The 13,525-nt window shown below is 34.2% G+C and overlaps 1 protein-coding gene and 1 long non-coding RNA gene across 4 annotated transcripts; one reads left to right on the forward strand and one right to left on the reverse strand.

Annotated features, from left to right (window-relative positions):
- LOC109326860 (protein MEI2-like 5) lies at positions 1,662-9,844 on the forward strand. 3 transcript variants are annotated; one of them, XM_019559740.1, is made up of 15 exons: positions 1,662-1,816; positions 1,902-1,990; positions 3,807-3,851; positions 3,937-4,080; positions 4,168-4,622; positions 5,966-6,124; positions 6,248-6,364; positions 6,449-6,600; positions 7,035-7,126; positions 7,232-8,174; positions 8,263-8,347; positions 8,469-8,537; positions 8,786-8,965; positions 9,199-9,353; positions 9,390-9,844. In XM_019559740.1, the coding sequence occupies exons 3-14, from the start codon at positions 3,821-3,823 to the stop codon at positions 9,325-9,327; spliced, it is 2,556 nt and encodes an 851-aa protein (XP_019415285.1). In that variant the 5' UTR covers positions 1,662-1,816; positions 1,902-1,990; positions 3,807-3,820; the 3' UTR covers positions 9,328-9,353; positions 9,390-9,844. The 3 variants fall into 3 exon arrangements, with proteins under 3 accessions (XP_019415285.1, XP_019415284.1, XP_019415286.1); XM_019559739.1 differs by having other exon boundaries at positions 9,199-9,844; XM_019559741.1 differs by lacking the exon at positions 9,390-9,844 and having other exon boundaries at positions 3,804-3,851; positions 9,199-9,327.
- Positions 4,945-5,923, reverse strand: LOC109326861. Its single transcript, XR_002105292.1, has 2 exons — positions 5,355-5,923; positions 4,945-5,132 (listed from the first exon to the last, which is right to left on the reverse strand). It is a non-coding gene; the product is annotated as an uncharacterized LOC109326861 (long non-coding RNA).

Genomic DNA, 13,525 nt, shown 5'->3' on the forward strand with positions numbered 1-13,525 from the left:
AAAATGAATAATCTAATATTTTAGCTATCATGTCCATTCGTACCTATTTTTATATATTTTAATAATCATATTTCGTTTGTAAAACTTAATTATATATATATATATATATGTACGATATTAACCAAAAGTATTTAACTATATATATATATAAATTAATATTTACTAATTTAGTAGTTTGGATGTATGAGACCTCGATTTCTTTTAGTTTCAATTTTTTTCTCATAAATTGCAACAACTTATGTATCGTTTTATTGACGATGGACGTTGTTAAATAAAAGTGATATATGACAATTATTATCTACTATACTTCTATAATTTCAAAAAAATTCTCTTAATAATATGACGATTATCATGGTTTCAAGGTTTTTATCTCTTTGCTTTTAAGAAATCAACAACCCCTCGAACAATATTATAAATTTTAATAAATGAAATCTTTTATGTAATGTTTAATACAAAATATTCAAAATTTATTATTTCTTTAAATCTATTGTATCTATAATCTATACAAATATATAAAACAAAAATATTGTATAATTGATGATTTTTCATTTACTTTATTTGCCCTCACTACTAACAATTATTTACAATTGCAAATATGAGGGTTAAAAAAACCGTCATAATTCGTAACTTACAATAGCAGAATGTTTTAAAGAATCGACCTAGTGAAATAAACAAACAAATCAATAATATTATAGTTTTGTGAGAAAACTCTATTTTAATTCTGTCACTTATAGAAATGTTTTACATGTTACCCATACACACATTTAGAATAGTTTGTGATGTGAGCATGAACTTTTATACCTTTCATTTTATTATATGAAATATATAAAAATAAAATATTTAATAACATAAAATAAAAATGTGAATGAAGAGGTATGAAGTACATATCTACACACAAATAGTAATAAATGCTTTGCCAATATGTTCATCAATTCTCATTCACATGCTAGCTAGAATTAAAATAATCCCATAATTAAGAATGACAAAAATATTTGTTCCATCGGGACCCACTGAAATATCTATAATGAGTACTCATAAAAACAACTTACGTGTAACAACATATATAATAATATCTTCGAATGAGTATTCACAAATTAATAAATTTATTTTTAATTAAATATTTCACACATATATATATATATTGTACTTTTATTATTATTTTATAATTATCTGTTTTATTATTATTGCTTTATAATGAATTTTAATAACTAAAATATAATGATATATTTAACAAATACATAAATTTTATTATTTATGTAACAATTATTTTATATATATTAATTATTACAAAATATATATTTAAACTTAAAATTCTTTTGGACAATGTACATATTCGTCACCCGCATGGGTAGTGATAAATATTATAGGTATACGTACAAGAAAATACTATTTGTGTCTGTTTCGTTCCGTTGTCATTCTTGTCCATAACAATATTAAAAATAATAATACATTTATTGTACATTTAATGGGTTAATCCTTTTATAAAAAACATTAATGAGTTAATCCTTAAAAATCATCTAATCTACTTTTACATCCAATTTAAAATAATTGCTTCACCTGAAAACAAAAAGAAAATAAAAAAGAAGTAATTGTTTTAGATAAGGTGATTTTAAGAAATGCAAAGAAACATGTTTTGGACACCAAAAAAACCTTTAAATACAGTTGAATCCTCAACAATCCCAAAAAACCAAAGCATTGAAGCCAAATTTCTATCTATCAATCATTCTCTACTACTTTTCACTTCTCTGAGGTCACGCACCAATCATCATCATCACTCTTCTCTCAAAAGATTCCCCATTTTCTCAAAACACTATATGTAACAATAACACACCGTCCTTTCTTCTTTCTTTTCAATTATAAGACCTTTCTCTTTGATTTCTTGCATACCCATTTCGTTTTAGGTGCTAAAGGAACAAGCTTTTCTGTCAAGGATCATTTCTCTCTTACCTTCAAGCTTTAGGGTTTTCTGATTTTTTTGTACCCTTTTCAGGTAAATTCATGACTTTTTGTTGTTCACTGTTTTTGGATATTCCAATGCTAAATTTTGAGTCTTTTGAACGTTTTGTTTTCTGGGGTTGGTTGATTTAATTGATCAATGGAGTTATTTTTTTAGTTAAATTTGCTTCTATTTTTTTTAAACTTTGAAGTGCAGCGGTTATGGTGTGATTCAGGGGATTTTTTCAGTTATGGTTTCTCTGAAGTCTAATATTGCTGAGAATGCTTAAATTTATGGCTTTGGGTTTGGAAGTAACAGAGAAATTGGGTTAGTTTTGTAGTTGTCATCACTTGCTTTATTGATTGCCAACCGTTTATATTTTTTCTCCAAATATGTCTTAGAAAAAAAAAAGAGGTTGAGCTTGGCGCGCAACATTAAGTTTGTTATCACGAGTTCAAATTCTGTAAACAGCCTCTCTGTTGCGGGGTGAGGCTGATATATCTACCCTCCTTAGACCTTACTAATTGGGATCTTGTGCACTGGGCCGCCTTTTTTATGTTTTAGAAAAAAATTGGGATAAAAATAAAAAAATGGTAGCTTGATTTATGGATTTAAGGCAAAGTGATATTATCACAGTCTGCAAACACAAGTTTCATTCAATTTGATTTAATCCGCCAAATTCACTTTCTTTGTTCTTTGTTGGGTGGATTATATTGAACCAAGATCTTGTTTGAATGCTGAGAAATTGTGTGAAAATTGGTGTCCTTTTCTTTCACTTTGTTTGTGGACATTAATTTTATCATGATCTAACTTTTCTTTCACTTAGACTGGCTGGCTTTTGCACTTGGGTTTTGATCTATTGTTCATTGATCTAACAGAGTTTGATTTTCACTTCTTTCTCTTCGTCGCAACAGGGACACTGTTTTCTGTTTCTTGCATCGTGCTTTTGATTTTTATTCTTCAATTTTTATTATGTGTTTCAACTTTAAATTCAACAACTGCAACTAGAATATGCAAGTTCCAAATGATTTCCTTTGTTTCTCCAAAACTCAATTGAGTCAGTCATATGGTTTATGCCATACAAATTGTGGGAATTAGGCTATTCTGCACTTGTGAACATGACAACAAAATGTGTGAAGGGTCTTCATAGGAAATTGAGGAGTAAGAGCTAATGAGAACCGAGAAGGGATCCCCTCATATTCACAGGGAGATTAAGGACACATAATAGAATGGTGTCTCCCTTGCTGACACATCTAAGGTTCATGCTAATATGCATGAACATGAGATCTTGATATCTGATAACATTGGTTCTGTAAAGTTGGATTTATGTCCAATTTAACTTTTCACCACGAAACCTCAGCTTTGTGTTGTTCAGCTGCTACTGAATTTAGAGCTGGGAATGTTGTGTGGTTGTGTATATATCAGTTCCCCATTTTTGGAGTCGACAAACACAATTTTTTACCTATTATTGTTTTCAGGAAACCTTGTGGGCGATGGTGGAAGATTGAGGTGGGGCCGGGGGTGGTCGGTTTAGAACAATAAATGTATGCATTGGTTCCCCTCTTTGTTCAAAGGGAAAAAATATATAACAAATGAATTTCTTCCTCTACCTATATAAACTGTTATTGCTGATTTCTACAAAAGCTTACTATTATTGTAGATGTAGATGTGGAGTTTTCTTAATTATTACCAATTGTAGTGTAATTAGTATATCATCAACTACAACAACAGCAACCAAGCCTTTATCTCACTTGTAGTTATTCTAAATTTTATGATTGAGATATCCCTTGCAATTTGCAAGGATGTATGATTTATCTGCTTATAGCAAAACAAAGTCACTCATTATACTATTGTTTTGTGAATGAAGCAGATAAGGGTGATGCAATGAAGCAGTCTCTTGATCCTTCATCTTTCGGTAATTCTCCTAATTCTTTTTTTGTTTTGGTTATTGTAATGTGGTACCATATTGAATTAACTACACTCTTTTTTATTAATAATAGGTACTTCCATGTTTCGATCTATAAATATGCCTAGAGAAGCGGGGCGGGCTGCATGGGATGTTTTATCTGGATCCGATTCCTACCATGCCTCATCTGATGCTAGCCTCTTTTCTAGCTCATTACCTGTTCTTCCACATGAAAAACGTATGTGATAGTTATTTCTTCACTGCTCTGTCATTTCGTTACTACCTTTTTTATGAAATCTCTTGACCCGGTTTTGATAACCTGCAGTGAACTTAAATGACATGAAAAACAGTTATCAATCATCTGGCTTTAAAAAGCACCACCAAGATATTCAGGGCAATGATTCACCTGAAGATGTTGACACTAATGCAATTGGAGTCATGCTTCCCGATGACGAGGAGGAACTATTAGCTGGTATAATGGATGATTTCGACCTAAGTGGTTTGCCTGGTTCTCTTGAGGACTTGGAAGAGTATGATCTTTTCGGTAGTGGCGGAGGCATGGAACTAGAAACTGACCCACAGGAAAGTCTCAGTGTGGGTCTGTCTAAGTTAAGCTTCTCTGATAGCACTGCTGGCAGTGGTTTGCCTCTTAATTCTTTTCCTAATGGTGTGGGAGCTGTTGTTGGAGAACATCCATTGGGAGAGCATCCATCTCGAACATTATTTGTGCGAAATATTAACAGTAATGTTGAGGATTCTGAGCTGAAAGTTCTTTTTGAGGTGAGATTGTTTAGTGATCTGATTCTAGAAGTTAGCATAAACTTTTATTTTGATTTTCTAGCATTCTGCTATGCTTCATGAATGCAACTTATGGTGCCCATAGTTGTTCATTGCGTCTAGCATATATTTCTTGAGAAGAAATATAGTTGAAACATGGTAAAATGGTTTAGAATTTAGACCTACTTACCATAAAACTGAAATCTGATTAAAGTTTATGATAGCATCTTTTGGAATGATTTTTGATTTTGTCACTCTGATACCTTCCTTTGGAGTGGTTGTGAAATAACATGGTGTTACATAAGTGTGCATTTTATTTATTTGATCACAAGTGTAAGTAGTATTTCTGTGGTTAATCTAATGATGGAAGGGTTCGTTTATTTTTTATTATGCACACTTGAGTGTTGTTCCTGTTGCCCTCAATCTATATGGAAGACATGCAACTAGCCAGAAAAGTATTAAGCATTATTTTTGTATGCATTACTGTTGGAAAGTAAGTCCCACATCGCCTACCTCATTGTTTCGGGAATGGTTTAAATACATGTTGGGCTACTCCTCTTGTTGCAAATTAGTTTTGAGATGGAACCTTAACATGGTATCAGAGTCAGAGCCCAAATTCTTTACGGTTGTCATGGGCCAAAAGATGCCATTTAGTTATGGGTCAAAGGTAACCCTTGCCTGATCCGACAGACTTATATGGAGGGGGCATGTTGGAAAGTAAGTCTCATCGCCTACTTCATTGTCTCGGGAATGATTTAAACACCTGTTGGACTACTCCTCTCATTGTCAATTGGTTTTGAGATGGAACCTTAACAATTACATTATATGTGAGATAATGAGTAACATTCTGTGTCTTGATACTTAATAAATTACTTTTGGTTTCAATATAACATGGTTATATACAATTTACTGTAATTCGTTGATGACTGGCTTCTACAGTACTTGTTGGATGCTCTAACTACATATGTGGATTGTGTCTCATGGGTCTAGTGTGGTGAGGAAGGGGTTGGTTTGAAACCAAGTTCGTAACTTTTATGTCGACCAATTGCATAACGTAATGTGGTCACTTTTGCTTGCACTTTTTTCCTTTTCTGATATGTTTATCTCTGCCAATAGTTGTATGACATATCATCAAAAGTAAACTGAGGTATGTCATGTAACATCGTTTTTTACAATGGTGTCCATTCCTTCAAATCTATGTTGCCCAAATTTCAACTTGCACACACTTCTTTGTCTGAGAAATTGTCAGTACCGCATTTGTACCAAGTCATTTTGGTAAGCTGTGATTCTATCGACAAGTCATTTTCAATACAAATTATTAATTGTTTTTCATATGTTCTTTTCAGCAATATGGTGATATTAGAACCCTGTTCACTGATTGTAAACATCGGGGGTTTGTAATGATATCCTATTATGACATCCGTGCTGCTCGAACAGCCATGCGTGCATTACAAAACAAACCTCTTCGGCGCAGGAAACTTGACATTCACTTCTCAATACCAAAGGTATTTTACCAGCATCAAAGTTCTTGTGATTTATTCTTTTATTAATTGAATTTATTCTCTTATTGATTAATTGAATACCCTGATATTCTTATTCTTTTGCATTTCTTTTCCTATGCATCCCAGGACAATCCATCAGACAAGGATATCAACCAAGGAACCTTGGTAGTTTTCAATTTGGATCCTTCGGTTTCAAATGAAGACCTCCGTCAAATATTTGGGGCTTATGGAGAGGTCAAAGAGGTAATTATTTAATCCTTGTTTAATTTTTTGCATTGTTGTCATATATTGTTTTTTACTTAAGATTAACGATTAGTATTTCAACAGATAAGGGAAACTCCTCACAAGAGGCATCATAAGTTCATTGAATTTTATGATGTCAGAGCCGCAGAAGCTGCACTTAAGTCATTGAATAGGAGTGACATAGCTGGTAAACGCATAAAGCTGGAGCCTAGTCGCCCTGGAGGAGCTCGTCGAAAGTGCGTATATTAATAATTTTACAATTGATATCATTTTGATATTCTATTTATCTTTGTGGTGAAAATCATTGTTCTGCATTGTGTAAATAAAAAGAAACTGATGAGGCATCTAGAGACCTTTCCAGTGTTAAATAGAGTAGCACAAATGATAATCTCTGGCTTATCTTTCTCTGGTGCTTTGTGAGGCGGATTAAACACTATCGAAATTATTTGAAATTAATTAATATTGTGATTGCATTTGAGTAAAACGACTTTCACCAAATGCTCCATAAAAATTTGTTATGCGAGAGTAGAAAAATGTTCAACTTATTACTTTGTGTAGAAAATTCTAAACACAAACTATTGGGTGTGTAACTTCACTATACCTCCCTCTGCTTTCTGGCACAAGTATTTGATGCAAAAGTACATAATTGATAGTACCTTGCACCTTGTAGTTTGATGCTCCAACTTAATCAAGATCTCGATCAAGATGAATCTCGGAGTTTCCGATATCAAGTGGGTTCTCCTGTGGCAAACTCTCCACCAGGTAGGTTCTTTAAGCAGCATATCCGAGTTCCGGGCTTTATAATCATGCTCCCCTTGCATTTATTTTCTTGCTGGAGGAATTAATTTAATAGAAACTTCGTAACAGGTAATTGGTTCCAGTTTAGCAGCCCTGTTGAGCAGAATTCAATGCAAACTATGAATAATTCTCCCGGTTCTAGGATCATAGGCCCTAGAACAGGCAACCATTTTTCAGGATTAGCTTCAATTTTGCAACCTCAGGCATCAAACAATGTGAAGGGTGCAGCTATTGGCAAAGACTTAAGAACTAATAGTCATGAAGAGCACATATTTACCAGTATGAATTCAACAAATGGTACGACTTTTCAGTCACATTCACTTCCAGAGCCAAAGTTCAGCCAATATCGTGGACCTTTATCTTCTTTCGGTCAATCAACATCAAATGGATTGTCAATTGAGACCTTGTCTGGGCCACAGTTTCTATGGGGAAGTCCAACCCTCTACTCAGATCATATCAAACCTTCAGCTTGGCCAAGACCATCTGCAGGGCATCCATTTACCTCGAACGGAAAGAGTCATGCCTTCCCATATTCAACTCAGAATAATTCCTTCATTGGTTCATCCCAGCATCATCACGTTGGCTCTGCTCCATCTGGTTTGCCTTTTGAGCGGCGGTTCGGTTTTCTTCCCGAGTCACCTGAAACTTCATTCGTGAGTAATGCTAGTTATGGAGGTATGGGTCTAGGGAACAATGATGCAAATTACATGGTTAATATGGGTGGTTCTATTAATGCTGGGATTAATATGCCAAGAAATGTACCTGATAATGGTTCATCAAACTTCAGAATGAGATCTTCTCCTCGGCTTAACCCTGTGTTTTTGGGTAGTGGTCCTTACCCCGGACCGCTGCCCGCTACCTTCGAGAGTTTGACTGACCGTGCTCGTAGTAGATGGATAGATAACAATGGGAGTCAAGTTGATAGCAAGAAGCAATTTCAGCTCGACTTGGATAAGATTAAAAATGGCGAAGATGCAAGGACTACATTAATGTTAAAGAATATCCCTAATAAGTATGACGAACTCTAAGACCACTGTTTATTGACCTTGTTTTTTTTCATTGGATGCTTGGATGATATATTGTTTGTTGATAACCTGCAGATACACCTCGAAAATGTTATTAGCCGCCATTGATGAAAATCACCAGGGTACCTATGATTTTATCTATCTGCCAATTGACTTTAAGGTATATGTTGTGTTATTTTAATGACTTTCTTATTTTTCCCTTGAGTTGCATTTCTATCTCTGACTTCCGTCTGAATTGTGAAGTTGATTATTCCTTTTTTTTCCGGGGCTTCTAATTGCAGAATAAATGCAACGTGGGTTATGCGTTTATCAACATGCTGTCACCTTTGCTTATTATTCCATTCTACGAGGTTTTTATGTTTATTTTTGCATATTTCTATCATTTTCGTGCGACCAAAATTTTCTTGCGACCAAAATTTTCTTGCTTGGTCATGTTTTCTAACCTTTTCTTTATCTTACTATAACTAATGTTTTCTTATACAAAATTTAGCAGTTACTGGTATCATGTAAATTATTAAAGGAAGGGTAATTGGAAAAGCCTAATGATTTTTCTCCCCGAATTTCGATAGGAAATTCACTTTCGTTACTGATTTTGTAGACATTCAATGGGAAGAAATGGGAGAAGTTTAACAGTGAAAAAGTTGCTTCTTTGGCATATGCTCGAATCCAAGGAAAGACCGCCCTTGTCAGCCACTTCCAAAATTCAAGTTTGATGAATGAAGATAAGCGCTGCCGCCCTATTCTCTTCCACTCAGAGGGTCCTGAAGCTGGTGATCAGGTAACATTAGACATTATTGTATATCAACGTTGAGCAATGATTGGAAAAGAAACTGATTTATTTAGTTTGATTTCCTTTGCAGGAAATTGATATTTCGAAGTAGTAGCTTTTTATTATCTTTCCTTTTTCCATTAGATTTTTTGTCTACTAAAGTTATTAATTGATCATTCTGCTCTTTCTTTTCTTATCATTTTGTTCTTTCTTTTATTAATTATTTTCATACCTCAATGCAGATCATACAAGAGCATCTTCCTTCCAATAATCTAAATGTTCAGGAACATAGGCCAAGTGAGTTACATTCAAGTGATTTTCCGAAAAGTCCTCCAAATGATGGTTTTTCTGTGAGCTTGGAGACAAATTAACATTATATCAGATGCATAGTTGCATGAGTCTAATGTGGTTACTGTTAATGTGAACATTTGCATGTGTCTTGGTTATATCTCTCTGGTGCTGCATATATATAGGAAGGATGTAGATTTTGTACCATAGTTATATTCCTTAGTATTTTGCCAGAAAGCTTCAGAAGCTTGGAGCATTTTGGTTGATTTTCTTGCTGAACAAGTATCTGAATCTGATTATATATTCAAGGTGAGAGCAAAGGCTGAAGGGTTTGAGCAAATAGAGTTTCCTTCTAGGGATGTTTCTCTTAACTTTTGCTCATTTTTTGGGTCTGTTTTGGTGACTTGTCATTGAGTTTTTTGGTTTTGAAAATGTAATATGGTTAGTTTATTTAAGGACTTGAGATTAGAGATGGTAAGTTAACATGGGGTGCAAAGTTGTATAGGAAGAAATAAAAAAACTTCTTCCTATTTTCTTCTCTAATGTTATACCAAACTCTTATTAATATGGTGTACAATGTTGCTTTTTTCTGAAAGCTACTAGACATTTTTGTTTTGGCAGGAACTAGAGTAACAAGTGCATCCTTTAATAGTTATAGTAGAATTTTTTGGAGGTCCACTATATTCTTTCACGGATGTTTCCCACTTAAATGTGTTATAGTAGTCATTGAAACTTGGTTTGTTAAAAGTCATTAGTGGGAACTTTTGGATGTGAAATCTAAAAAACTCCCACGTCCCACATAGAAGAATTTTGAAAAAAACAACTCCCAAGTCCCACATTGGAGAGATGAGGAACTTGGAAAAAATCTCATGTTATAAATAGAGGCATTCTCCTTTCATTATAACTTGCCCCAAGTTGAATGTGTTTTCATACAATTTTTTATTTTTCTCTCATATTTTCCGCCGATGCCATTTCCGGCACACATTTCCTCGTTTCTTTCCGTGACACTGAGAATTGGCATAAGCAGCCAAATTATGGGAATTTGAAAACTAACACTCTAGTCAGTATTTAGGAAAAAGAATAGACATTGATAGTCAGTATTGTGGGAAAAGAATTGGCACGGGTAGCCATATTGTGGGTATTTCGAGAATTGGCGCTGGTAGCCATATTGTGGTGAGTGTATTCAAGATTGGTTCTTACAGTGCAATAAGAATTTAATAACAGAGATATGAGTTGTTTTATCCTGGGGATGGTGTGGTTGATAATGTGCTTGCACATTTTAGGTAGTGCCACGAAACGTCTTAAAGAGAGCGACATGGTCGTGACTCAACCAGTAAATATTATTTCGTGTCATTTAGAATTGTTACAAGCAACAATAACAACAATTTTAAGACGTTTATACTGCAATGACATTCGTAGATAATATTCATGGACCGAACAACTATGACCTGAACAAACTATTTCAATTTGACAAGACAAATTTCAAACGTTAACAACATAAGATGTAACTTTTCTTCACTATGAGAAAGGTTGTCCACGTTCTAAAAACCAATATCCTAGTAGTGTCAGATGAGGCTAAAAAAGAGGAAATAGATAAACTAGCTATTAATATAGCTCTCTAGAATGAAAATGATTATTCTTATAAGAATTTCATTTTGAATGAGTTGTCAAATAATCTTTATGATTAGTACAGTCCATACAAGTCTGCCATATTAATTTGGTATACACTTGAAAATAAATATGATATCGAGGAAGCTGAGACTAAAAAGTATGTTGTTAGTCGCTACCTCAAGTATTATATGATTGATGATAAATTAGTAGAGTATCAGTCCAATGAGATAAAGAGAATTGCTCATGAAATTATTTATGAAGATATGCCCCTATAAAATTAAACTCGCAAGTAGAGCCTATGAATGTGTATTCATTAGGTATGTTGTAAACTGCAATGCATACAGATTTTAGGACATTAACGTAGAAATAATCATTGAGTCTAACGATGTTAACTTTAATGAAAAGAAATTCTCTTTTAAGTTGAGGAATAGTGGGTGCACTTCTACTAGTCACATCCTTGTGATTAGAGATAACGATAAAAATGAAAGGTTTAAAATAGAACCTAGAAGAAGTAAGAGAGCAAGAACTACCAGAGAGTATAGACCTTATTATGTAGTCTATATATTAGAGGAAAATTCATCAACTCTCTAAGAAGTTTATGACTTCTTTGGATGTTAATTTGTGGCAAGAAGCCATAAATAGTGAGATGGACTATCTAGAGTCTAACAAAAAAAAGACTATTTTAGCTCAATCCATTTTGGAGGGTGAGATGATAGCACTAACAACAGCTAGTAAAGAAGCAAGTTGGATGAGAAGCTTGCTTGTAGAGATTCCCCTGTGGGAAAAATCGTACAAGCTGTATTAATCTATTGTGATACTACCGTGACTATTGCAAAATTTGAGAATCACTTTTAGAACGGTAAGAAACGAAAAATATGTCGTAAGCACAACACCATTAGAGAGTTACTCTCTACATGAGATGTTAGAGTGGATCATGCATGCACTAAGAATAACTTAGCATATCATTTGACGAAAGGATTAGCTAGAGAGAAATTCCACAATACTTTTAAAAGTATGGGACTATTGCCCTTAGAACGAGGATCATTCATGATGGTAACCCGACCTAACTGACTAGAGATCTCAAGAAACAGGTTCAATAGGTAATATCAAGTTGTAAAGTGATATGAGAATGAATATGCTATAAAATTATGAGAAATATGATTCATGCAGCATATATGAGGATGACTTAAACTCTTAATGATATCTATACTTCAATTGGAGTGAAGTACCTAGGTTGCAAGAGTACTCTGGATAGACTCACCTATGTGAATGTGAAAGTAAGGGTCGCTTCCTATAATATTTTGGGACACCAATTTATAGAGCGTTCATTATGCTGGGATAGACGTGCATGACCTTTAACGCACAGGCTTTACAGAATACACCTTTAAAAAGGTTGTGTGTGGTTTGATGTTGGAGATAGAGTTCAAGACTAAGAGTCACTCTAACAAAATCTGGATCTTATTCACTATGTAAAGGTTCAAGTCGCATGACACCTTTTTTATGCACAATCTTATTGAGACCACAAAAACTCTCGGAAATCGTTTTTAATTTCAAGTAGAGAATTGTTGGAACTTGGTTTGTTAAAAGCCATTAGTGGAAAATTTTGGGTGTGAGATCTAAAAGACTCTCATGTCTCACATAGAAGAATTTTGAAACAAACAACTCTCAAGTCTCACATTGGAGAGACAAAGAACTTGAAAAAATCTCATGTTATAAATTGAGGCATTCTCCCCTCATTATAGCTCGCCCCAAGTTGAATGCGGTTTCATTCAACTTTTTCTTTCTCCCTAATATTTTTCGCCGATGCATTTCCGGCAAACTTCTCCCACTTTCTTTCCGTGGTACTGAGAATTGGCATTGACAGCTAAATTGTGGGAATTTGAGAACTGATATTGATAATCATTATTGAGGGAAATGAATTGGTACATGTAATCATATTGTGGGCTTTTCAAGAAGTAGGGAAAATTGGCACGAGCAGCTATATTGCAGGAATTTTGAGAACTAACACTAGTAGTCAGTATTATGGGAAAATAATTGGCACGAGTAGCCATATTGTGTGTATTTTGAGAATTGGCACTGGTAGCCATATTATGTTAGGTGTATTCAAGATAGGTTCTTACAATGCAGTAAGAATTTTATAACAGAGATATGAACTGTTTTATTCTGGAGACGGCGTGGTTGATAGTCTGCTTGCACATTTTGGACAGTGCCACGAAACGTCTTAAAAAGAGTGACATGGTCATTACCCAGCCAGTATATATTATTTCGTACCATTTAGAATTGTTACAAACAACGGTAACAACAATTTATAAAAGCGACTCTCAATCTATGCAATAGTCACAGTATTGTTGAAACTTGGTTTGTTAAAAGTCATTAGTGGGAACTTTTGGGTGTGAAATCTAAAAAACTCCTAAGTCCCACATAGAATAATTTTGGAAAAACAACTCCCCAAGTCCCATGTTGGAGAGATGAGGAACTTGGAAAAAATCTCATGTTATAAATAGAGGCATTCTCCCCTCATTGTAACTCGCCCCAAGTTGAATGTGTTTTCATTCAACTTTTTCTTTCTCTCTCATATTTTCCACCGATGCATTTCTGGCAAACTTCTGCCCCTTTCTTTCTGCGGTAGTGAGAACTGACACTAGTAGTCATATTGGGGGAAAAGAATTG

This window comes from Lupinus angustifolius, chromosome LG14 (genome assembly GCF_001865875.1).
Source record: "Lupinus angustifolius cultivar Tanjil chromosome LG14, LupAngTanjil_v1.0, whole genome shotgun sequence".
Classification (NCBI taxonomy): Eukaryota; Viridiplantae; Streptophyta; class Magnoliopsida; order Fabales; family Fabaceae; genus Lupinus; species Lupinus angustifolius.

Bases quoted from the DNA above. Each gene is read 5' to 3' on its own strand.
- LOC109326860 (XM_019559739.1), top strand. From the start codon at position 3,821: ATGAAGCAGTCTCTTGATCCTTCATCTTTCG. The intron at 4,081-4,167 runs GTATGTGATAGT...GATAACCTGCAG, and splicing joins TGTTCTTCCACATGAAAAAC to TGAACTTAAATGACATGAAA. The intron at 8,966-9,198 runs GTAACATTAGAC...ACCTCAATGCAG, and splicing joins GTCCTGAAGCTGGTGATCAG to ATCATACAAGAGCATCTTCC.